Here is a 27,653-nt window from a genome sequence, read left to right as displayed (position 1 = left end):
GTGAAGTTGCGCTTGAATGAAGGAGAAACCAATAGTGTGGAGATTGGAAGAGGAGTCAGACAAGGATGTAGTTTGTCGCCCTAATTATTCAACATTTACAGTAAATGTTTAATGAAAGAAGCATTAATAGGAATTGGAGATTTCAAGATTGGAGGGCAGATCATTAACAAGATCAGGTATGCAGGTGATACGGTTATAATAGCTAAAACCGAAGAAGGACTACAGGAGATGATTGACAAAATAGTTGACACCGGAAAACTGTATGGAATGGAAATTAACATCGAAAAGTCAAAAGTCATGAGAATATCCCTTGGAAATACGCCCTTACGGATCAGAATAGAACAAAGAGAACTTGAAGAGATCGATAATTTCAAGTATCTGGGAAGTATTTTGACGAGAGACGCTTACTGCACCAAAGAGATCAGGTCAAGAATTGCCATAGCTAAAGAAGCATTCAACAAGAAAAGATCACTCTTAACTAGCAAGCTCAATATTGGACTTAAGAAGAAGTTGGTCAAGTGCTATCTGGTATATATTGGACTGTATGGTTTAGAGACTTGGACATTACGGAAGTTAGAGAATAAATATTTAGAGAGCTTCGAAATGTGGTGCTGGAGGAAGATGGAGAAGATAAAATGAACAGAGAGAGCAACAAACGAAGATGTTTTAAAACGGATAGGAGAGAAGAGGACATTTCTAGCCACCATCCTCCGTAGAAAGGCCAATTGGACACATTTTGCAAAGAAATTGTCTTCTTCACACCGCCATAGAAGGAAAGATGGAAGGGAAGCGAGGAATAGGAAGAAGAAGAACGCAGCTGATTGATGATTTGAAAGATAGGAGAAAATATTGGGAGTTAAAAGAGGAAGCTGAAGATCGACAAAAGTGGAAGAAACATTTCCAGGTCCAAAGCTAAAATTGAAAAAAAAATCCTCATTAGTCCTAGGACCTGCCGAAAGGCAGCATACTTAATAATAAAAATATCGTCATCCAGTCCTCAGAAAAAATATAAAAGAGTATGCCATGGTATAATAGTGCTCCTACTGGAAGTCACTCGATAAATTTATTAAATATCTATATTTTAAAATCTTAGGTTTATATGTTTGTCTCCAAAGAAAAGTTTATGTTTGTCTCCAATCCTCTCGACAATGAGATCTCGAAAACCACAAGTACTAGAAAGTGCCGTTTTCCCTGGTCGATTCCAAATTTTGTGTAGATTGTCCAGTGACCGTAATTTCTTTGTTACGTTTCTAGAGGTACACTGGAAGTGCTGATTAAAAAAAACATATCCTATGAGTTATACATTCCAACACAGCATAGTTATATACAGGGGTTGTATATCTGTCAGGCGTTTGTTTCATGGCCCAATGATAATGAAAAATAAAGGATAGCCATTTCTCCAGGCAAAGACGAATCTTAATTGTTGTTGTTTGGAGTGTTTTGCCCAACGAACACCATATATCACTGACATAATGATTAATTTTGTATGTAATGTGTTTGCTTATTATATACTGCATGCAATAAGCAAGAAAACACTGATCATACATGAATTAGAAATTCCTACCGGAAATAGGCTCAAATCTTGCAAACGGTGCGAGGTATTGAAAAAATAATCGAAAAAAATCTCCCCTTTACGGTACCCTTTTCCGATTTTTATCAAGATGTCTTTCATTTGTGTCTGTAAAGGGACATATACAGATGCGAGGAACGACAAGGAGATTCATGCTCATATGTGAATGATGCACTGTGTAGAGAGCGCAGGTTCAGCTAATCTATATATTAAATTGCTAGGTTTATATGTTTGTCCGTAATCCTTTCGACAATGAGATTTCGAAAATCAGAAGTGCTAGAAACGTGCCGTTTTCACTGGTCATTCCAAATTTTGTGTGGATTGTCCAGTTCTCATTCAAATATTTAAAAACCATGTCGTTACTGTTCTATTCAACATTTTAGGGGCCGTTTTGAACCCATACGATTAACATTGTTGCAGGCCGAAACCACGGTGTTAGGCAACCAGTAGAGAAGTTACGTATGGTGGGTTGACGGACATTGCAGGCGCTCTGCTTAAATCTGAATTGCAAAACCTATTGCGTGCTGGCAACTTCAAAGGCCTCAAGATACGCAATGAAGCGTACTCGGACGGATATCGATTTATTAGAAAAATATTTCCAGTTGATATCGTGTTCTACAAATTTGCTACAAACTCATTCCAACATCTATACACAGCAATTCACTTAAATTGTGAATATTCTATCCTTTACTTATGTGAGTAAGGAGACATGCACAGCGGGAAGGATATTCATTTTCATAACAGAACGATACGCTGAGCAGACTGAGCAGATTCATCTAGTTTTATTTTTAAAAAATGAAAAATAATTAAATGTACGAGTAAAATTGTGAAGACTACTAATTGTAAGATGAAAAGAGTAACTTAGTATGTCTAAGATCAGACAAACTGATGGTGTTATCGAAATACATTGTTAAAACTATAATAGAAATCTTATTAAGATGAAAGTGATGAATGTAAACCATATTAAACATAGGTTATATTCTTATATATCATATTTGGTTTGATTTTTGGGATACTGATATCAGCAAGTCTCTCTTCAAAATACTTATAAGATTAGTATTACCACAATTTCTCTATACCTCTTTCCGCACGGGAGTAGAAATTTTTAGATTATTTTCATAAATCCGGTTTTTCCATACTACATGAAACATGTTTAGAAAATTTTTATGAAAAAAAAAATTGCATGGGTCCATCGTAGTTCTAAGAAAGTGGACCCGCACAACTGTGCGTGTTAAGTTTTAATTGCGGCAGGAATCAAAATAATAGATCCGCACGAGTGCATTTGTGGTATCAGTCAAAATAGCAGACCCTCACTTTGTACTCGTTAGATGTTAGCAAATTGATATGCATTATACCAAATGATTTTTTTTAATGCTAAAAGAAAAGTACATTTTTGCTTTTGTGTTATTATATTAGAACTACTGTACGTACCTCGAATGCCACAATGAAATATTTTTATACAGTCTTATTTTTAACTTAGTAATTTGAACATTTGAATAGCTTTACCTGACGTGAAAAGCTTTGAAGCAGTTCTTTTCTTTCAACAAACACAAGTAACAATCACATTTTTCACATCGGGTCTTTGTTCTGTTGTTACATCCTTCTAGTTTACACATTCTTGGTTATTTGATGTCATACTGTTGGCAAATGATCATATCCGTCGTAACGCTTATCTGCTACAGGTCTGTTTGGCATGAAGTATTTTCTTAAAAAAAAATAAAGAAACAATCTTCTCTGTGAAGAACAATCTGCCTCAGCGTTTGTACATGATTCGTCCACAACTCTTTTTGAAGCCACATCATGTTTATCTATTTCTAGGTCACATTCTTGATCAGGGGAGGATTAAGGGGGACTTAGGGGATGATAATAATAATAATAATAATAATAATAATAATAATAATAATAATAATAATAATAATAATAATAATAATAATAATAATAATAATAATAATAATAATAATAATAGTAATAATAATAATAATAATAATAATAATAATAATAATAATAATAATAATAATAGTAATAATAATAATAATAATAATAATAATAATAATAATAATAATAATAATAATAAATTTTATTGCAGAAACATCTGAGAACATCAGATGTATTACAATCGTCAGAAATAGATAGTTAGAAATTGAAAATTTTAGGGTTACATATATAACATACCATAATATAAACAAAGATCACTGCATAACAGACGCAAATATTTTAACTATCAATTTTGAGTTCAAAACATTTTTCAACACTATATATACAATTATTAATAAGTAGTTTCTGTGTTTGTTTTTTAAAAGACAGAAATGGAAGTTCTCTTAAAAATATAGGAAGAAAATTATAAAATTTAACTGACATATAGTAAAAGATTTTTGTGTCTTACTATATTCACATCTAAATAATCCTAAACGGTTCCTGTTTCTAGTTTGATAAGTACGAGAGTACTCTAATTCATTGTAAATATGATTGTTTTCCTTGATGTAATGCAAACGTTGGTATATGAAAATTGCAGGTACTGTCATAATTCCTAATTTAAAGAAAGCTTCACCTACAATGTGCACGACTAGGGAGACCGAGCATCAATCTTACACATATCTTTTGTATTTTCAATAGGATTTGATGGAGGACTGATGATCCCAAAGTATCGTGCCATAACTTAAATGAGCCCCGGGCCTCCATTTGGACAGGGGCCTCCACTCTGATCAAAATTTCAACTGACTATTTAAAAAGAATAATAAAGATACAATCATTGTCTTATAAAATATGACCAAAATATGAAACATATTCCCTTAACTTTCCTACTGTAGAGACCTGCATGGGCCGGGCTTGGGCGGGCCGACTCTGTTATTTCTTTGGGCCGGGCCGGGCTTGGGCTGGCCGACACTGATTTCTCTTCAGTTCGGGTCGGTTCGGGTCGGGCCGATCAATTGCAATTTTTTAATAATTATTGACTTTCGTTAAACGATAATTGGAATAAAGCCAAACGTTGAAGAAGTGTGTCCATGAAAAATGTTACAAAGAATGCAATAGCTATTTACAGTTTGTGTTGCTTAGCGGCTCCACTTTCACTATAGAGGATTGCAGGTATTATGCGGTAAATTGAGCTCTGACCTTGATCTTTACTGAACTCAAAATATAAAAAGAAGGGGTGGGGATGTTTTGCCTGTCGCTAAATAATATTGCCATCTTCATTTTATGCTAAAAATCAATTAAGTTAGATTTTTGTTACCGGGAATGGAGTTTTTGTTCCCTCTATGACAGACAAAGTTCTAGGAGGCAATGGTACGATTCGGAAGGCAAGCGTCAGGTTGTGAACCAAAGTTTAGAAAATGTTTCTGAGGGTTAGGTCAAATTTAGTACTAAATTTTGAGAAAGATTCAGGCTCAAGTTTTTTTTTAATTTATCGGGCCGGGGTCGGACCAAAAACTTTTAAAATTTATCTGGCTCGGGCCGGGCTTGGGCCAAGAACTAAAAAACTTATCGGGCCGGGCCGGGCTCGGGCCGAAAATCTCCAAAACTTTTCGGGCCCAGGCTGGGCCGAGCCTAGGTACGTTCGGGCTGGATTGGGCTCGGGCCGAAAAATTCGGCCCGTGCAGGTCTCTATCCTACTGTACTTTCACAGAAATGTGTTAGGTGAAATCAGCAGGGGTACATATTTTTTCTAGCCCCGGGCCTCCAGATGAGTTAATCCAACCCTGTTCTTGATTTATGTCTTCAAGATTTGCAGGCAGTCATTTATGATTGTTCTCCCTGGACAAGTCGCTGCTATCTGAATCATCTAATAATTTTATGACGTCAGTATAAGATAGTCCTACGAAAAAAACGAGATTACTGTGTAATTTAATAGCTTGGCTATAAGGCAGCCGTTCACAATATCAAATGCTAGTATTTTTTTAATAGACACAAAAGAAACTTTTAGTCTACTCAATAGAATAAAATGAAATAATATCTGATCAAACACTCTTCAATTAAATATGTATAAAGTAAATAAAACGGGGATTAAGTGAGGTCCTTTATTATTGTAGTACGTTCCATATGAGGCCAGTGGTAGTCACTAATTGTGGAGCGACATAAAAATTTTAGTGCAAAAAATATTCTTAAACCAATACTTTGTACACATAAAAATTGACTTGATATCGGGCCAGGAAAATGTTGGAGAGGGTAATTCCTCTTTGCAGGAAGCGTGTACATAACATTAAAACATTATCCTAAAATTACAGTAAATTTAAGTATTTTTAAAATGCTATACAGTGAAACCTGTCTATGTTGGCCACCATCGGTTCCATCGAAAAGTGGCCAACTTACAGAAAATAAGTGTGATTTGTGTATTTTTAGAATAGAATTTCTAGTATTACTTGATTGTAAAATTTTAATAAGCAGTGGCACGACAGCTACTTATAAATAATGTATATAAAGTAATCATAAAAATATACAGTATTAGAAAATATTACTATAGTATGCAAGAGCGCCGATTTCTCTGTAAATTGGGGGGGGGGGCATTCAGATGCAGAATGTATATATATGAAGATTTTAAGACAAATTACACTCAAATTGTACCAAATATTGTATACTCATAAATAAAATAGAGCTTTGGGGGGGCCCGGGCCCCCTCGGTTCCCCCAGGATCGGCGCTCTTGATAGTATGTTTAATATATATGCATACCTTTCTCTTCCTGAAAACTAGTCTGGTACACTGGATTATTCGGATTGAAAACACAATAACACAAACAACCATGAAATAGAAGCATATGTACGCAGTTTATTGAAATTGATATTATTAGAGCACACTGAGTGATTGAGATTGAAAACAAGAAAAGCTGTTATAAATTGAGAAATTCATATGCAATTTATATGACTTCTTTTCAGTTGTTACTGAATGATGGTTCATTCTAAACATATTTGCTTTATTCTTTTTGGCAGATATGCACATTCTAATATTGTAGTTAACTACCTCTTGTTCATGATAGAAGTGTTTCCCTCGGAGCAAAGGATGTTTTGAGAAAATCTTGAGGGGAATTCATATCTCAAAACCTCCGCTACCTTTTGACATGCAGTCAGGTTCCAATAAATGACAATTGAGCTTTAACCTTGAAATTTTCCGGAATTACTAAAGCTTTCCCACTGATGAAAGGGACCGATATAGCAAATGGTTTTACCAAAACAGACAGGGTAAACAAATACGTACAACCATTTCCTGAATTCCTGTACGTGCGTTTTCTTATTCACATCTTCCTTCACCACCCTTTTATGAGGGTAGTGTTCTGGTCATTGACCTCTAAGAACAAATCGTGCGAATCTATGCTTCTTTGTGTCTAGTCACAAATACAGAACATCTGCCTCTTATATGGGAATTCGAAAGAGTTAAGAAAAACAACAAAACTGTGTTTTTCGTGGCCAAGATAGGCAGGTAAATTTATCATTATCATCATAGGGTAAACATTGCTTCAGTGTGCCCAACTTCCAAGATAGACAGGTGGCCAACTTATAGAGTAGTAAGTAACGAATGTCTTATGGGAAAATGCAGGTTCAAGACGAACTAGGCCAAGATAAGCAGGTGGCCAACTTAGAGAGGTGGCCAAGTTGACAGGTTTCACTGTATTTGATGAAAAGGCTCAAGAAGAATCTATTGCTTCTGTCGATCATATTATTTAAAAGACCAGAAATAAAGCCTAACCCGCACGATCGTGCTGCTTGTATTTTTCTTCTAAATTACATACCATAGAACAAACGATTTTACTACATTGTTAACATATCAAAATTCTTTAGACATTTAAGTCATAAAATACACTGACATCAAATATTGAAACAACAAAGAAGTTAAAAAAATAAAAATATTTACCTTTACAAGCCATACCGCCTTCAGTTTAGCTAAATTAAACTCTTCAAAATCCATATGGTTTGCTAAATTGCAAGGAAGAAACAAATTAAATTCGTAGAGCGGAACTCGCACAATCGATCGAAGCCGTAATGAGCGTGAAAAATATAAAATTCTCGCTTGTACAATACAGAAAAGCTACGGTCGGAAAGGGATACTGATAGTTTTATTATGAAGAAAGTTTACCTGGACCTGGAAAATGTCTTATTCCTGACTTGAGCACAATCTTGAGACGATGAGCAGCTGGACGAGTTCCGTGGAACATTCCCGCCCAAAGGAAATTCCAATCCAGCCTTGTCCTATGATTCATCACAATTAAAGATCTGTCCCAAGGTCTGATCATATCTCCGGACACAATGACCCGTGTACCAAACAATAATTCCAATAATGCCTGCAAAAGAAACACGTTTGATTCACCATTATGCTCTATGTATAAGTTAGATAAATTGAAGGGTGCACTGAAATTGCGCAAACTTTCACTCCATTATCTGTTGACAAAGATAAAGCCTTAATGAGCAGGCAACAAAATTGGAAATTGCACAAATATGTTGTGCAACGTTGCCATTATTACCATTAACATTTCGACTAATAAAAACAATCACCAAAACGCAAGTTGTTTTAGGGGGAGAATAAGTAATGGATAAAAAGTCATGGATAACAATAGAATTTGCAGTTATCGCTATTATATGTGTGCACGGGCGTCGTTAGAGAGGGTGACGGAGGAACATGTCGCAGCCAATATTTTTTTGTATCATGTCTAACTGTAAGATTGCCTTTAAGATTGAAACTGTAAGAAAATAATTATTGAGAAACTGTAAGGAAAAGAAAGGTATATAAAATAGAAAATATATGAATATTTCCAGAAGTTCCCTTTAAATATAGTGGACAGGCGTTCAACCAACCAGAGACAAGGATTTGTTTACATTTTGCAGTTTTAGTCAATCAGAAACAAGCATTTGTTTACATATTTCAGGTGTGTCTACCATGTATTTTAGTAAATGTTCTTTCATCTTTCTATAAATTATTCTTTTATTTGCATTTCTATCAAAAGGATCTAGTTTTTCATGGGGAAATACACAGAATTTAGGAATTCACATATTAAACCACGAGAAGGCACTATGACATTTTTAAAAGCTGTAGGATTTAAATTTCAAGAATACAAACTGTAAACGTGAAAAGTTCTGTAAGTATACATATATCTTGTTTTGTAGATATTAGAATGAGCACGAGTATATCTTACAAAAGAATGGCGTTTATACATTTTATTTCGGTGCAAAATTTCACACAATTTCCCGAATCCTGTTGTTGGCAACGTCGCGATGAAAATTGGCGCAATTTCAGCACTTTCTGTTCTCGTTAATAAGTCATAGATTACAGATTGTCAACGATCTAATCCGTAGAAAAAATTGCGCAATGTCGTTGCATCGAAATTGAAGGGTTGGATGCAAGAACCAGGTAAGTCCACTTTTAGAATTTTTTTCTGGAGCTGCCTGCATCTTGCTCTAACTTCACGATGAACACTGTATGTAGGTATCTCCTTTGCATTATAACACTGAATATAATGATCGGAGCCATATCATTCTTGCACACAATGTAGAGTTAATTTTCCCTACCGGAAATTGTGAAAATCTCAAACTCGCTAAAAAATGGATCTACCTGATTCTTGCATCCAACCCTTCAATTATTCCAGAAAATGTTTGATTTACGTTATCTAGATTTAGGATGTAATTATGTTTTGAAAAATGTATTGAAATTGTGTTTAAATGCCAAAATCTGGTTCACATACAGGAAGGTAAGAAACTATTTGAATAACGGGTGTTTACTAAAAATCCTGACAAATTTCATTAGATGACAAGAGTATGCAAAGTGGTACTCTGACACAAACTAGTAGTGGGATTTTGTAGTGTATGTTATCTCGTTTCTGATAATAATTTTAGTCTTTTCTTATTATTGTAGACAAGTGTGAAAAACGATGTCAAAAGAATATATACTTCCTAAAAGATGTACAAGTTATACTCAGGGAACAAAGAAGCTGGGAAAAGTCATACAGCGAACCATTTTTGCAAAGAAGGAGTATCCAAGAGTACTGTTCATGATATTTTAGGGCGTTTTGAGAAAGATTTGGTCACTTTACGCAAGTCTGGATCTGACAGAACATCAAAACTAATGTCTCCAAGAAAGGTCAAGGTTTCACGACAAAAATTTAACCACAAGGAAAATTTCGCAACGCCAAGCTGTAAAATTGCTCCAATGTTCGCCTGCGACAAATTATAAGACTTTTAAGAAACTGAACAGTTAAATTTTCAACCAAAAGAAGCTTGAAAAGAAGATTCTGGTATGGATTGCATTTGGCCCGAACGGAATGAGTGCACCCTTCATCAAATACTCAAATGGTGCCATTAATGCCGATATTTATTTGAAGGAATGTGTAAAAAGAACTTATTCAGAACATTGGACCAAACTATAACGATATTTATGTATTTTGCCCAGATAAAACCAGCTCGCATTATGCCAAAATTGTCGTTGATTATCTACACTCACAGAACGTCAATTTTGTTCAGAAACAAGAGAACCCTACTAATTTGCCGGAAGCACGATTTATTGAAGACTTTTGAGCTGATTTAAAAGAATGTGTCCTGCAAACGGTTGGAAAGCACAAAACACAAGAAAACTTGGAAATCGCATTAAATTCTGCTTTAAAAAAAAACTGGACAAAAATGTTGTACAGATGCTTTGCAACAGTACGAAGAAAAGAATCGACTATATCCGCAGACACGGACTGGTCGTACAACAATGAGTTCAATTTTGTATTGTACTTTGTTCATTGTTTACTTTGTGATTTTTTTTTATTTTCTTGTACATTACCAACGAACTAAATAAATTGGGTTCCATCAGTAGTCCGGATTTTTAGTAAAGACCCGTTAAACTTCGGGAGCTGATCCCGACACCGAAACCTGCAAAAATGTTCTCTAGAACTTTGGTCAATGATGGATAGTTTCGACGATATAAGATGCCGAAGCTTGGGAAAATGAACTTCAGAGAGCTGTAATTCAAGAAAAACGCAACGTAGAGAGTGCAGTTTAGAACATGACACTCGAGGTCATACCTGCTCGATAGAAAAATGTAATTTTCAAACCTCCGCAAGACGTGTGCGAGGGATTCCCCAATGGAATATATGGATTACTTCCCAGGTTATAGAGAATCCATAAGTTCCTTTGAGGAATCCCTCGCACACCTCTTGCGGAGGTTTAAAACATACATTTTTCTATCGAGCAAGTATAACTTCGAGTGTCATGTTCTTAACCACACTCTCTACGATGCGTTATTCTTGAATTACAGTCCTCTGAAGTTCATTTTCCCACGCTTTCAACACCTTATATCGCCGAAACTATCCCTCACTGACCAAAGTTCAAGAAGACTTTTTTGCTGGTTTCAGTGTCAGGAATCAACTCCCGAAGTTTGTTCAAATAATTTCTTACCATCCTGTATATATTGTTATATGCTTATAGTGTCAGCACAGTAACATTAGGGCCTGCAAAGTCTGCATGCAGGCGGGCCCTTGTTAGCTTAGAGATCAGCAAACTTTCCCTTCTAAATGAGAAAGGTCGGATTGTATATTACGGTGGTTTTGTGGGATAGTCCTAAGTGTTCATTATACGTAAAACAAGAAATTATCAAAATATCAAATATTCCGTATTTCAGTTTTGTGCTGAGGTCGATGTAATTGTTAATAAAACTCACCATCCCAAAAATCGGCCAATGCCGCTGATAGAATGTCGGTTTCGTACAAGCCGTGAAATCAAGAGATTCTAACATGAAAAACCTATTATGAAAAATTGGAGTGCAAATGCAATTAACGATACACCATACTGTAATAGACTTAACATTTATAACACTTCTCATCCTATCCAATTAACAAATTTAGAATCAATCTCTCGTCAATACTACTTTCTACTTTAGAAAATAATTTATGGCAATGAAAGAATATCACTGAGATTTTAATAATAATTTTACCGTGTACAAAAATGATTAAAACAATACGCGATCACTGAAAATCGAATTACTGTCCTGTAAACTAATATTTAAAAAAAATAACAATTCATCTCCTAAAAACCTGAGTAACACACAAATAATAGAGCTCAATTATGATAAATAATGAGATAATGCCTTAACCTTCATGTTGTAACTGATGCATTATATCATAACTAATTTTAACTCGTTTAGTTCCTATAATATATATAATACATAGTACGGGGTCCAAAATTTATTTTTACAGCTGATGAACCCGCATTGTTATCATTACACCACTGTATAGTTTCAAGAATAGCCGGCAATCGAAATATCTTGAAGGGAGTTGTCCGTTAGTAAATGAAATTTTTAAGTTTCACGTCCCCTCTATTATCTATCATATAAAATATTTTACCATATTTATTATCGACCGCAAGGAATAATTAAACTAAATACTGAGTTGTTTTACGCCAGCAAAATTGGTTATCCAGCATTGAAAACAGCACAATTACCGAATGCTTTATTAATCCTTTAATTTTAAATAGTTTTTAATAACAAAAATTACTCTTTTACTTGAATGGCACATTTAATTAAATGTTAAAAATAATTATAATGATGATATAATATTACTATCGTAGTAGGGAAGACCAAGGTTATTTAAGTATTCTAAGAAAGAAATCAATTTAACAAAATAACACCGTAGACAATTTTATTTATGATGTGAAAATATCATAGTACAACATAGTTTATTTAACAAGTGAGTTTCGTTTCACAGTGTGAAACTACAGTAGACTTCCAAACTATATGAATTCGATACTCAAACCTATAACTACTCATCATCATCATCATCATCATCATCATCATCATCATCATCATAGGTATTCTGCCCTTATTGGCACGTCACTTGCTGCAGTTCAGAAACTTCCATGCTCCACGATCCTCCGCTAACGTCTTCGTCTTCACGCATGATCTTTATGCTTTTATATCGTCCATTAATTGTAGCCTCTTTCGCCCCCTCCCTCTCTTTCCTGCCAACAACCATCTGGTACCTTTCTCATGATATAATTTCTTCTTAGGTAATGTTCCAACCAGTTTCTTTTCCTCTTCTCAAGAATATGTAAAAGTGTTATTTTCTTCTCCACCATTTGTAACACCCACTCGTTCGTTTTCCACTCAACTCAACTAGTTCTTTAATTATTTCCATTCTTTTCCACACCCACATTTCGAAAGCTTCCAGTCGTTTTTCATCACTTTACGTAATGTCCATGTTTTCTCCCCATACAATACAACACTCCACACAAAGTATTTTATAAGTATTTTTCTTCACTCTTTATTCAAGGTCCCACAAAATAGACTTTTCTTCTAAAGGCTTCTTTCATCATTCCTATCCTTGCTTTAATTTCATGTTCGCACTTCATGTCATTATTATTAGTTGCAATAAATTGACAAGATCAAATATAGAACCTGTACCACATCAAAAAGCCATTACTTGCTATGCCTTACTGTTTTTATTGTATGGCGTTAAAGTTTGAAATCGGGTATGGTTCATTTGAACCACTTCCGAATTCAATAGAATGCTATGGGAGGAGATAGAACCTACTTCTAGAAAGCTTAGTGAATTGAAAAAAAAAACTGTATCTCGATATCTCGTACCATTTTTGTATCTACAGAAATCAGTACTGAAAAATTAAGTAGTAGCAACATTCAACCATTTTCAGTTTTGGTAAATTGTTGTGGGTTGTAATGACATGTTCTCTTGATACCCTAAATCAACTGCAGAAAACCACTTGTCTCTATGTATTACGATTTTCGTTCTATGGCGATAGCTATTGAAACTGGAAGTTGTTAGTTTAAACCACTTCCGGTTTGAATAGAGAGTTAATGGAGGAGGTGTATGATATTCATGGAAAGATTATTCAATTGCCAAAGACCGCATCTGGTATCTCTTACGTTTTCGATATATGGAAATCAGGATTAAAACCGGAAAAAAGTAGTTAATTTTAACCACTTACGGTTTTAGTAGAGTGTCACAGAATCTAATCTTGGGAATCTGAAACGATTCCAAACAACTACATCTCGATTCTCCTACCGTTTTTTGCCAATCGGAAATCAGTATTGAAGTCGTAAGTAGTGCTAAATTTCAATCACTTCCGGTTTTAGCAGGATGCAGCGGGTTATGATCGTATGTTCTTTCGAGACCCCGAATCGTTTGTAGGAAACCGCTTGTCGTTATCTAATATAATTTTTGTCCTCTGGCGATACATGTTGAAACCTGAAATGGTTAATGTGAACCACTGTCGGTTTAAATAGAAGATGAATGGAGTAGATAGAACCTTTTCTTAAACTGCATTTCGATATTTCTTACCGTTTTAGCTCTATGAAAATCAGTATTGAAACAAGAAGTAGTAATAAATTTCAACCACTTGAGCCTTTGGTAGAGTGTTGTGGGTAGCGACGATATTCTCTTATGAATCGATTGGAGAAAGCCGCTTGCCGCTATCTATTACCATTTTTAATCTATGGCAATAAGTATTTAAACCGGAAATGGCTAATTTGAACCACTTTCGGTTTGAATAAAGGATTAGTAAAAGACGGAATTTATTTTTGAGACAATGAATCGATTGAGAAAACCGAATATCGGTATGTCTTACCATTCTTGCTCTGTGGAAATCAGTATTGAAACCGGAAGAGTAATATTCAATTTGAACCATTTCCGGTTTTGGGAGAGTGTTAAGGGTAGTCATGATACGTTGTGTTAAGACACTGAATCGTCTGCAAAAAACGCTTCTTGCTATAATCTGTTACTGTTTTCGTTCTATAGCGATACATGTTGTAACCGGAAATAACTAATTTGAACCACTTCTGGTTTGAATAGAGAGTTAACAGAGGAGATTGGACCTATTCTTGAGACGCTTGGATCGATTACGAGAAACCACATTTCGATATTTCTTATCGTTTTTGCTCTCATCGTTGTCGACAAATGGACATGCAAAGACCTTCTATAAGGCTTCCGACACTTACGAATTTAGTTTGGAAGTCTAAAAAATTGAAATCCTATTATAAAATTGATATTCACCAAAAATATTGAAGTGAAAAGAACGAAAAATGAATCGAAAAAAAAATACGAGACTCATTGAGTCATTACTATATTGTACTTTTATATTTTTATTTTTTTTAAAAGAAAGGTTGTATATCGAGATCTTATATTACTTACTACACAAAACTATATGAAACTAATTACTTTAGAGAAGGGTATCTTATCCAAATTAGGTTTTTCACAATAGCAAGTTTAAAAAAAAAAAAACAATCACTGTATTACAAAAGTTATGAACCGAAAGAGTTTACATTCACGTCACAGGCTTTTGCCACACACAATTATTTTCTCCAGTAGAAATGACGTGTATTCGCGGTAGAGGTCTGCACGGGCGGGAATTTTTAGCCCGAATTCGGCCCGGCCCGTGAATTTATAATGTGAGGCCCGACCTGAGTCCGAAATATGTTTTAATATTTACGCCCGAGCTCGGCCCGAGTACGTATGATAATCAAATGAACTCGAAATAAACCCGAATTACAGAAACTTATAATTAACGCAAAATTGTATTTTTATTTACAGAATTAGAGGTTTAGTTTTACAATTGTGTTTCAAAATTTCTCCAGAAAGAACGGTCAAATAAATATCGTTGTACAGTACATTCACAAAGTCAGGCCCAAAGAGGCCCGAGAAATATGGTTGTATATTCGAAAATTTTCGGCCCGGGACCGAAGTGATATATATTTTGTAGGCCTAAGTGTGGCCCATGGGCCGGGTCGGGCTTAGGCCCGCAGGCTCGGCCCAAGCCCGTGCAGCCTTCTAATTCGCGGGGCACTGAATTGATTCCAAAAGACTGACGTTATCTTTTACCACTTTTGCTCTGATACTTATCGACAGATAGACGAACATAATCGTTCTACAAAACTGATCATAATTTTGCATACGAATTTGGAAGTCTAATAACAAGTAACTTGAAGATACAATTAATCACTTCTTCAACCAAGCTAATTTTTCACTGTATCAAAAAGTAAAACCGATTAATTAAATTCCACAATACCATATGCATAGGCCTATATTAGAGTTTAACGAAAAAAAAAGTCCAAAGATAAGACATATTAATCGATAGAAGTGGTTTCACTGACAAAACCTTTTAGAATAAATTATAAGATGTATTACATCAGAAAAGTAGATATATTTTGAATTAAATCATTATACCCTATATTTTGTTACTCTTAAAATCATATTTTAATTCACGCTTAGACTAGTGACGCTTCTTTCATTTTCAAATCGATATTTCATATTTGTTCCTCGAAGAACCACTGTGTGTTAAAACGACAACTTTTCAGGGGAAGCAAAAAAAAAAAAAAAAACATTCCAAACTCTTAAAATTTTGCCAAATATACACGAAAACACTTGAAAAATATAATAAAATTAGTTCTGCGTACATTATGTACTAGACATCGTTGTAGCTTGCTTCAGCAATATTATATTACTATTTTTGTGTTTACATAGCACATGTCGGTTTATCTTTTGTGCCTTTATAAGCACATAGAGGATTTGAATACACCTATCAATACGTACGTAATGAGAATCTGAAGCCTTTAATTTCAGTCTAGTATTTTTTCATTCTTGTGGCGAAACAATTGATTGATTGATTGATTGAGTAATTGATTTTGAGTTTAACGTCCGTTTCAGCAGCGAGGCTATATGAGACTTGGACCTACTGATTAACGTGGAATCCGAACCACGTGGGGGCGAAACAATTGAATATTCACTTATAACATAATAAGGGACGCTGCCCGACAGCTTTCACGTTTATTTGCACGGCATAACCCATTTTCGAGAAAAATGTCACATAGCGGTTCTTTGAGGGCGCATCGACGTAATGTGATTAACATCATACTATAAATAGCTTCTATTAAATAGTTTTATTGGAGAATTTTAGATATCACAAACGATTTAAACTTTGGACTCAAATGTACTGGTATTGTAAAACTTTTTTAAAAATCATATTTTTGAATCAAGAAATATTACTTACAGTAGGATAGTGAATTGAACGTTCTTAATTTGGAATAAACAGAACAACTAACAAAAAGATATGCGTCATTATAAAAGGTCATGTAAACTTTTCAAAAAGATGCTGTTTATTTATTTATTTATTTATTTTGTAAGCTTAAAAATTGATGCTGCGTGAAAACTGTTTTACGTATTTCGATGATACCGAAGTATACTCTTATATGATGCTCTTCATTATGACACTAGCAAGACGACAGTATTAAGTATGGTTAACTAGATATAATTTAAGTTTACCATAAACTCTTAAATTGTAATTCTATTGAACTAAAATATTGTCATGTATCACTCAATAATTCACATCGACCTGAATAAAGTAACATTGTTCAGGATAAATTCTCATATGTAGTTTTTGAGAAGAAAGCAAATAAAACAAACCTGTGACGCTAGAAAGTATGTTGATCGTTTATTTTCATTAAAAATGGGCAGTTTTTATTTGACTGGAAGAAATTGTTATTCATTTATGCACTGTATATTGTATAGCAAAATACAATATTAACTATCAGACTGTGTCTTTTTTTTCTTTCGCAACGGTCATACAACGCTTGCATATTCTCTGAGGACCTGGGGCCTACTACACGAGTCTTGTAATACTAGTAATTTTTTTCAAAATCAAATATTGTATAATTGTATTTTGTGATGAAATCATAAAAATCAGAGACATCAGTACTAGTATTTAGAGATTACTTTTAGTATTATCATAGAATTTCTACTTCATAATATATTATACGATTTGTAAAAATATATATTACAAGACTTGTTGCATTGAGAAATAGATCCCTGACAGTAACAAGAAATAAAAGACTCTCGTTTCCATTTGATTTTTTTCAGTACGTGATTTGTAGAACAATTTTTTTTAAAAAAAGTAGTGTACACTTTGGCACGGACTCTCAGCGCTTCCATGTGGTTACAACTGGAGCGTATTTTATATTTTCCTCGGATTGCCTGTTTTACAGTTAGAGCTCTCCGCTTGTTGCTTGTCTCGTAAGACCAGAATCTACACCCACACAACGTTAGCTATATAAACTTCTGGCGAGCTAGAAAAAGAACTAGCAATAACAAACAAAGATATTGGGTTTGTAACTTCAAAAGAACCTCTCTTTTACACTGGCTTTGTTCTGCAGACTTCAGGAACACTTTTGTTACTTTCTTCACATTGTCGGAATAGTGTATGTGCGTACGTAAGAACTGACGTTTGGCAAGAGTGATCTTATTTCATCCTTAGCGTTACCAACTAGAGACGAAGAAATTATCATTGATAAATAGAGTTAGTCTATAAGTTAATATTAGTTGCGTTTTTCAGGGGAAAATGTACAGATACGACCTATGCAAGATAGCCACAGGAGTACTTGTCTGGTCATAGGTAGGCTTACCCATCAAAGAGAGTAAGTGCTTGTCCATAGACTCTGATTGGCATAAGACCATAAACACGCATGTTAGAGCAGGATTGGCTCTTACCACTCACCAAAGGGAACCACAGAAGTAGAATCTGGTTCTAGGTACTCCCAAAGAGAGTAAGATGCTCGTCCATAGAACCATATGAAATGAAATCCTTCACTTTAGCATTCCACGATGATACCCTTTAGGCTAAGAGAGACAGATGATTAAGGCAAGTGAATGATGATGAAAAAATCGGTAGAATAAGAATGTGGGAAGAGACGGGAGTACCCGAGAAAGCCAATGGACACGATGTTATCAATCACAAAGTTACTTGGTCGCGGATCGAACCAGGGACCTCACGCATCAGAAATAAGCGCTCTACCACTGAGTCACTGTGCCACCTCCATAGGACCATAAACACACGTCTTAAGAGGACAAATAATGTCAGAACATTGACATTTTGAATTTTTGACATTTTTTTTTTATCACCGAAGAGAAAAACTCTCACCCATTCAAAGGAATCATACGAGTACGTAGCTGGTCTTCGACACCCATCCAAGAGCGTATAGTATATATCCATCGGGTCAAACACTCATACATAAGACTATAAGCACTCAACATAGAGTATAAGGGATGCAGAGTTGGCCCACCCCACCCACACAAGGAATCCTCAGGAGTACGTACTTAGTTCTAAATACCTATTAATGAGAGTAAGGTACTCCTCCAGAAGACCATAATCACCCATACATTGAAATAAAATCATAAGCTCCCTTTAGAGCACAAGGGGTACCCACCCACTCATCAAACGGAACACAGAGGTTCTAAATACCCCTACCTATAAAAAAGAGTGAGGCTTCCCATAAAACGATAAGGATCCATAAACCCTCGATTTTTTTTTATTTCTCGCAAGTTCCCAACTTAAAAGAATGGGCCAGTACAGCCCTCACAAATTTGATAGTCGTGGGTCGTACCTCTCTCAAAATCATGGTCAATGACCTGCGATTTCACACTACGTGACCGCGGTCAAGGAACGGAGATCACGTGATCCTAGTGGACAATCAGAGCCAAATGTTCTGAAGAGGCAATTATATTACTACACTATAGCAGATGTTAAGATACGAAATGCAACGATTAACTGTTAAAATTTGATGGGGTATGAAATGAAAATGTACGAGATGTTACTGAATCTTTAACAGTAGTTCCAATGAATTCTGCGTCCTCAAATTAGTACATCAAAAATGTAATTAAAAATTTACCCAAGCATGGGCATTTTGCCATTGGAATGAATAGTAGTTACTTCTGCACAATATGATAAATTCTGAAAATAAGTAGTGGTTCATTTAATAAAATGTTATAAGCAATAAAATGTTTGGTTTCTACAAGAATCATGTTATTGACTTATTACAAAAAAAGTAAGAAGAATGTAGTGTAAATGGTGAAGATCCTTTCAGGTTTTCTTTTTTAAATCCTGTACTTTATTGTGGACTTTCAATTTAAAATTACTTACTTTTGCTTTAAGAAACACTTTTTAAAATACTTAAACGAATTTCCTTCTGTTCTCAAATATAAGCAACGTTGGTTTGTGGCAGGCGCGTACCCAGAAACTTTTGTTGGTAGGTAAGGGCGCCGATTTCTCTGTAAATTTGGGGGGGGGGGCATTCAGATGCAGACGGCATATATATGAGAATTTTAAGACAAGTTGCATTCAAATTATGCCAAATATTGTGTATTCACAAATACAATGAGGGGGCCCACATGAGCTTTGGGGCGGCCCAGGCCCCCTGACCCCCCAGGATCGGCGCCCTTGTTGGTAGGAGTCCAAGGTTTGGGGGGAGGGGTCCGATACTGCAAGCCACTACATCTATGTACCGGTAGTATTGAATTGGTATTATTCTTCACCCGAAAAGACGATAAGTAATTGTAAAATAATTGCATGTATTTTCAGAAAATATATAGAACTAGATTGTTTTATAAGAGAAAGAGTACAGATGAAGTGAACGATTTTCGTGCTACATCAATCATTTCTCTGTTAAACAATAGTTTTATTAGGAAAGTATATAAATGTACGTTGTTAAGAAGTTTTGGGAGATCCAGACCTGGTGAACCCCGTGGGTACTCTCCTAGTTTGTGGTATGTGTAACGCTTCATTTGAAACTAACTCGATTTTAGTTCACGAATGGAGTTCGTTTGTTTGTGTAAACTTAAACCAAACTTTTTTTTTTTTAAATTTAAATTTACGGCATTTCTGTTAACCAAATCTGTCCTGCGATCGAGAAAATAAATAGTATAATTCGGCAACTATTGCATACATTGGCAACACTATTTTGCAGTCTGAAATTGGTTTCGGGAGTAACACACACATTAACAATTTAACAAAGGAATTCGGCCTACGTGATCTGTTCATATGTTTATATGTAAGAATATATATCTTTACATATACAAGAGTCTCTGTTATATTTCAGTTGGTGAAGTAAAAAAAAAAGACAAAGGGACTGGCCCTTCTCTCTCTTTTCCTGTTACACTTTAGCGAGGTCTATGCTGAAAGAAAGGTGTGAAGGAAATTCTCAAGCCTATGTTATTTTGGCATCATTTATTTCGCCTCCTGCATGATTTCAATCAACACTGATATATCTCACAGCCTTACTATTTGATTCGATAATTTATAACCCGTGATTATAATATAGCAAGACTCATTAGTAAAAATTCAAAGCACGCACGGCCGGAAATAATAGTTTTAATCCTAAGTTTCATGCACGTGCCTAGGAAGACTAATGTTGATTTTCAGTCTGAGAGAGCTTGAGTTGAAAATATTAAAATACATACTGTGAAATGAAAAAAAAAATATATTGTGCGTGATATTTGATGCTGATCTATAGACTGGATGTAGGACAATGCTGTCAATTATTTGTGGACACATATGGAAAATAAATAAATTCAGTTTTCAGAACGTGTTGAGTAGCTGTTCAGCGCTAATGCTTTTTTTTTTTTTTTTTTTTAAATATACATGTATTTTCTCTTAGTTTATGGTTACAAATATTAAATTTGAATAAATTTAATTTTTGGCGTAATGATCGCGATATGAAATTCTATTGGCTATTCATAAAACTACTAAGTAGGCATCTATCTATAGCGGTGGCTCAATGGTAGAGGTTTACTTCTCGCGCGTATAGTCCCTGGTTCGATCTCAGTTTCTGCCAAGTGAACTTTGTACCGGAAAAATATTGTGTGGGTGAGTTTTCTCGGGATCTTATGTTTCCTCCTATTTTCGTTATTTCACCATTATCATTTTTCTCATCGTCATCGTCTCCTTTACCATAATCGTAGGATGTTAAGCAAAAAAAAAAAAAAAAAAAAAAAAAAAACTTTTGAGACAAATTTAAGATAATTGGAGGATAAAAGGGAATTTGAAAATCATACTTCGAGAAATTTAACTTAAAACTATAAAAGCAAAAGCTAAAAAGTTTCCAGTGCACAAGATACCATGATGGATCAGTGGTAGAGCGTTCAACTCTGGTACGTGAAGTCTCTGAGCTTATGTTTTCTCGGGGTTCTCCCGTTTACTCTCACTTTCTTCATTACATCATATTATTCATTCTCATACTTACCTTCTCCTTTAGAAAATAAGGCATAACCGTGACATGTAAAACTGAAAGATTTAGTGTTATTTGTCCAGCACAATGGCCATTGTTAGAGGATAGGCAGTTTGCCTTGAAACTTTCTGTTATTTGTTTAGATAAATACATATAGAGTATTATCAAAAATTTAGCGTCCAAGAAATTATTGTAGCTTATTTCGTTGCAAACAGAAAAATAAATCTCTTTCTTGTAGGGGTGCAATAGAGGACCCAATTTCAATTTCAAGTATTTACTTCAAATTGTTTATCCCAGGATTTCTCTTTTACCTTCTTACTTTTTTAAACTTGACCGGTCTGTTAATGTGGTGCTTTCTGTCATAAACATTCTTGACTGCGATTACCTGCATCGCTGAAGGAAATATGGATTAGTCATTTCTTGCTTTTAAGAAGTAGTATTTAGTCAGGCCGGTAGCCAGCCCAAAAATGTAGGGAAGGGCGGTAGAAGTTAGGAGGATCCGATCCAACCATATTATAGTTCATCACATTTTATAAGTTAATTTGCAAGCCTATCGTAAAAATTTTAGGGGGCCAGTAAAAATTTAGGGTCCGGCCCCCCTAGACCCCTATGGATATGGGCCTGGTACTCCCATACTTTTATTTTATTTTATTTTTCTTTCTTTTTTCATAACGACTCCAGACGATTTTGTACTTTCCTATTTTCAGAATTTTTTAAAATCTGACAATTATTCAATTCACTTCAAATGCTTTTCGTTTCTACGTAACTCATTAAGAAAAATCATATTTCATAATCATATCATTTATGTACTAAGGAACTATGAATGTAAGATGAACTCAAGAAATGAAATGAAATCTTTCAATTTTACGTCCCACGATTATACTGTGAATGCTAAATCAGATGGGGATGAAGAGAGAATAAATGAATAGTGAAATAAAGATAGTGGGAGGAAATGGGAGAACCTACACACGGGGTATTTGTCCACAATAAAACCTATTTGTGAAAACTGTTATCGAACGAAGGACCCCTTGCACCAGAAATGAACGCTCTACCACTGAGCCAAAGGTGAACTCAGTTAGACCCAAAAATTATTCCCTCCTGTCTCAGTGTTCTGACTATGGGCCTGCCAGTACGTACATATATATATATATATATATATATATATATATATATATATATATATATATATATATATATATATATATATATATATATATATAAGATGTAGATAATAACATTAATTAATTTTCATAGGATATTCGTCAGAAAGTATTTTCGTCATCTGTTACTGGTAAAAGAAAATTAACTGGAAGCAAACATAGTATTTTAGATAATTTTCTAATGAGCTAGCGTAGCTTTTAATAAAGTGTGCACAAATTGCATTTTGTTAGAAATAATTGCGTTCTGTTAGCAAAATAATATTACTTGTTAAAATAATGTTTGAGTTAAAATACGTACATGCTGTTTTGAGATTTTTAAAAAAAAAATCGCGATTAAAGTTGAAGTTTATACATTAACTAGCAAAATACTCGTTCTTCGCACGGGGTACTCCTTTGTACTATATAACATTTCTTCTCTGAAGTTGAGAATGCTATAAAAAGGCTCAAACCAAAAAAGCTTGTGGTCCTGATGGAATCACACCAGCTTATAATTACGGGATGCATGCACTTATTGGCTGCTCTCCTAGCACGTATCTTCAATTTATCCTTGGCAGTAGGTGAATTCCAGACAACATGGAAAACTATCATTATTTGCCCTATTTCTAAGTGCAATAGGAAGGACAAAATCAAAAATCACAAACCAATAGCCATACAAAGAGCACCAGCAAAGATTTTTGAAAGTATTCTTTATTAACGACTATTATCGCACATAATCTCCTTTAACCAACGTGGCTTTTTACTTGGCAGATCCACCGTTACAAGCCTAACTCTTCTTACTGACTTTATAGCCATGTATTTTGATAGCAAAAAGGAGGTTGATGTTATATATACAGACATCAGTAAAGTTTTCGATCAGGTTAACCATTATGTCCTTTTAAGCAAACTGAAACGATGATTTGACACTTGATTTATTTTCTTCATATCTTAAAGATTGTCGCCAAAGGATATTGTACCGAGGTATACAATCTTACGATTACTCAGTGCTCTCAGGGGGTCCCTCAGGGCTCAAATTTTGGCCCACTTTTATTTTTAATTTTAATTAATGATATGCTCAATTGCCTCCAAAATTCATTCAGCCTACTATATGCAGATTACCTAAAATTCGAAAGACGTATTAGTAATGTCAATGACTCGGTATCTCTACAAAATGATATAAATGTTGTTTCCAAATAGTGTCGACTCAATGATCTGAACCTTAATGTACATAAATGCTTTATAATGTTATACTCGCATAAGAACGCACTCTAAAATATAACTATTGCATTGATAACGTCAATATTAAAAAGATCGAAAAGTTTAAAGATTTCGGGGACACCTTTAACACAAAACTAACATTTTCCAAACACGTTTAAAAATGTGAGTGAAGCGTATAAAAACCCTGGGGTAGGCTATACGATAAGAACTGGAAGGGATTTCAAGAAATAAGAGACATTAAAAACAAAATACAGGGTGTTTTAAAACAACACCGACAACATTTGGGAGGTGATTCCTGACATCAAGATAAGACAAAAAGTATAGACCAACATGAGTGCACAAATGCTTCCTTTCGGAGTTATAGGCTGCCGAAAACATGAAAAAATGAACTTTAAAGGCCCATAGCTCCAAAACTATGGGACCCACCGTAGTCGGTTCAAGACTTATACATAGGAACTAATATGTGCCCTATCCTAAAATCCATGTTTCAGGATCCTAAGGTATTTTTACAGAGGAAGTTTGGCTACGGGCATATAAATTGAAGTCCTCACAAACTACTTGTATGAAAATTGTTGCGGAAGTACCTTAGGACTCTGAAACATGGATATTTGGATCGGGCACGTATTAGTTCCTAAGTGAAGTCTTGACCCGACTACGGTAGTTCCCATAGTATTGGAGCTATGAACCCTTAAAGTTCAATTTTTCATGTTTTCGGCAGCCTTTAACTCCGAAAGGAAGCGTTTGTGCACCCAGGTTGGTCTATACTTTTTGTCTTATCTTGGTGTCAGGAATCACCAGCCAAACGTTGTCGGCGTTGTTTCGAAACACCCTGTATAACGCAATCGTTAAATCAAAACTAAAATACTCTGCCGAAATCTGGAACCCTGACAGTAAAAAAATATAGCCGCAAAATAAAAATGATACAATCAAAATTCGCAAGGTACTTAATTTCCAAGGAAACAGGCATATATCCTAAATTTGAATTATATCAATGTTTAATTAAACAACTGAACCTTGTATCCCTCGACACCAGAAGAAAAGTTTCGTTACTCTGTCTTCTATATAAAATGTTAAACAACAAAATTCAAGTGTCGCAATTACTTGAACTTCTGTAATATAAAGTTCCCAACGTTAGAAGACGTCAATAAGCTGGCTTATTTTACCGTAGAACATTAAAAATAAATATAATGGAAATCTCACCTCTTTGGAGGATATATGACCTCTACAACAAACTTTGTGTGGTTGATCCAAATGTTGATATATTCAGAATGTCCTTCACTAAATTTTAGAAAGTAGTAGATTCTTTAAGTGACAGAATCGATGATTAAGCAGTCATTAAAATCATCACTTGTCTGTTTATTCTACTGTTATGTGTTTATCTGATTTTGTGAATACTGTAAATGGGTATCTTTACCTATAGTATTCATCTCTCTAAATAAATAAATATAAGTTTTATTTTGGACATAAATGACTGAATTTGGATTTAATCGGAAAACTATGAATTCGACACTAACTAGGGATGATTCCATACCAGGACCAAGTACCTGGGTAAAACCTATATATCTTCTGAAAGCTCTTGCCATGAGAAGTACGAAATCGATTTCAAATCACGAGCAAGGAGCCAGTTTGTTGGTGTTGAAGCCAGTTCGACAGAAGTAAAAGTGAATGTTACGATGCATCACGAGTAAGTGCCTGAGTCCATCATGATCCTTTTTAACTCATTGCTAGAACGTCACTCTGGCAAGAGTTTAGTAATATCGCTCTGCACCCAGACGTACCCATTTGATCAGTGTTGGCAACGAATTGTAAATATAAAGTGGCAAATGGTTTCTCTACGACTGGACGTATATCCATGTAACGTGGCATAAACACCATTCGTCACTAGAGAAAATATACTGTGGACGTATTCCTCTCTCAGGGATTCCAGTTTCTCAGTGTTGCCAACAAATTGTAAAAATGAGAAGGTGTAAAACAGGTTCCGTACGATAAGACGTTTACACACCAAGCTTGGCAGAAATATCACACGATACTATAGCACAAAGACGTTGAGTGTGACCATCTCCCAACAATTCTAGGTTGTCAGTGTTGCCAACCAAGTGTAAACATCACAATGTTGCAAATGGCGTGCGTGCCATGGAACGAATATTAAACAAATGTGAAAGAAGCAGCATTGGATAATGGAAAACATAGTGTGAGTGTCCCCGTCTCCCAAGCACCTCAGTTTAGCAGTGTTGCCAACTAATACGAACATTCAAGATTATTGCATGAAGTCTACAGCATTGGCAAACATAATTAGACTGTGACCGATGCTAGGTTTTCCATTGTCCAATGTTGCTTATGTCACATTTGTTATATATTGGTTCAATTGCAAGCACGCCACTTGCAACATCGTGATGTTCACATTTGGTTGGCAACGTCTTTTTGCTATATGATGTGATGTTTTGTGTGATCTTGTGATGTTTCTACCAAGGTTGGTGTATAAATTTCTCTTTATACGAACCTGTTTTACACCTTCTCATTTTTACAATTGGTTGGTAACACTGAGACACTGGGGTCCTTGAGAGAGGAATACGTCCACAGTATATTTTCTCTAGTGACGAATGATGTTTATTCCACGTTACATGGATATACGTCCAGTGGTAAACCATTTGCCACTTTATATTTACAATTCGTTGGCAACACTGACCAAATGGATAAGTCTGGGTGCAAAGTGATATTACCATACCCTTCCCGGAGACACGTTCTAGCAACGGCCAAAAAGGAACATAATGGGCTGAGATGCTTATGTGTTATGGGTTGTAATATTCATTTTTACTTCTGTCTAATATGTCATACATAGGGTCACAAACACCAACAAACTGGCTCCTTATAGGGTCAGATTGTGGGTTTGTCCGTGATTTGAAAACGATTTCGTACTTCCCATGGCAAGAGCTTTCAGACGATATATAGGTTTATCCAGGTACCTGGTCCCGATATGGAATCATCCCTAGTAATATCGGTCATTTTCGATCATTTTATATGTATCTCCCTCTCCCCAATGGCGGAGATGAATTTGGACTTAATTGTCATCAGAAGTGTCTCTGTTCATCTTAGTGACCCTAAAAACTATGGATTCGACACTAACATCGGTCATTTTCGATCATTTTTAAATATGTGCCCCTCCCCTTCCCTGAAACTGCACCGTCAAAGTGAAGAGACAAAAAGCATCCCAGGCCGGAATCTCGTCTATGTTGAAAATTTGATTGAGATTGGTCGGGTAGTTCAAGAGTTATGAAGGTCACAAACATAGTCACTTTCAATTATATATATATATATATATATATATATATAGGTAAGAAAGAAAAGGAAATTTTACGAATGAAAGTCACACGCATGCTCACAAGGACAATGAGTAAACACCTCTCATGTTTTGATACTTTCAAAAAGTTAAGGGGATGAAACTCTTTTACATTAGCTATTTATCACAGAAAAGAAGTTGAACCGGATTAAGATTGTGTGGTGTTTAATCAAAATGTCTGCACATACTTATGATACGAGCAACAGCCATAGTCATCATCATCATAGGTATTCTGCCATTATTGGCAGGTCATTTGCTGCAGCAGAGAAGTTTCCATGCTCCACGATCTTCCGCTAACCTCTTAGTCTTCACATATGATCTTTCTGTTTTTATATTATCCATTAATTGTAGCCTCCTTCGCCGTCTCCCTCTCTTTCCTGCCAACATACCTCCTAGCACGTCCCATATGATACAGTTTCGTCTCAGGCAATGTCT

The 27,653-nt window shown here is 35.2% G+C and overlaps 1 protein-coding gene across 1 annotated transcript in view; it reads right to left on the bottom strand.

Moving 5' to 3' along the window:
* Positions 1 to 27,653, bottom strand: part of LOC145662552 (lysocardiolipin acyltransferase 1-like) — a 72,928-nt gene that overhangs the window by 31,021 nt on the left and 14,254 nt on the right. Inside the window, exon 2 of the mRNA XM_081728229.1 lies at positions 7,632 to 7,836. Coding sequence (XP_081584355.1) covers positions 7,632 to 7,836 — 205 coding nt within the window. The remainder of the gene's footprint in view (positions 1 to 7,631; positions 7,837 to 27,653) is intronic.

The sequence above is a fragment of the Thermobia domestica genome, chromosome 10, assembly GCF_964235325.1.
Source record: "Thermobia domestica chromosome 10, izTheDome1.hap1.1, whole genome shotgun sequence".
Taxonomy (NCBI): domain Eukaryota; kingdom Metazoa; phylum Arthropoda; class Insecta; order Zygentoma; family Lepismatidae; genus Thermobia; species Thermobia domestica.
This window is presented reverse-complemented; position numbering and strand designations above follow the sequence as displayed.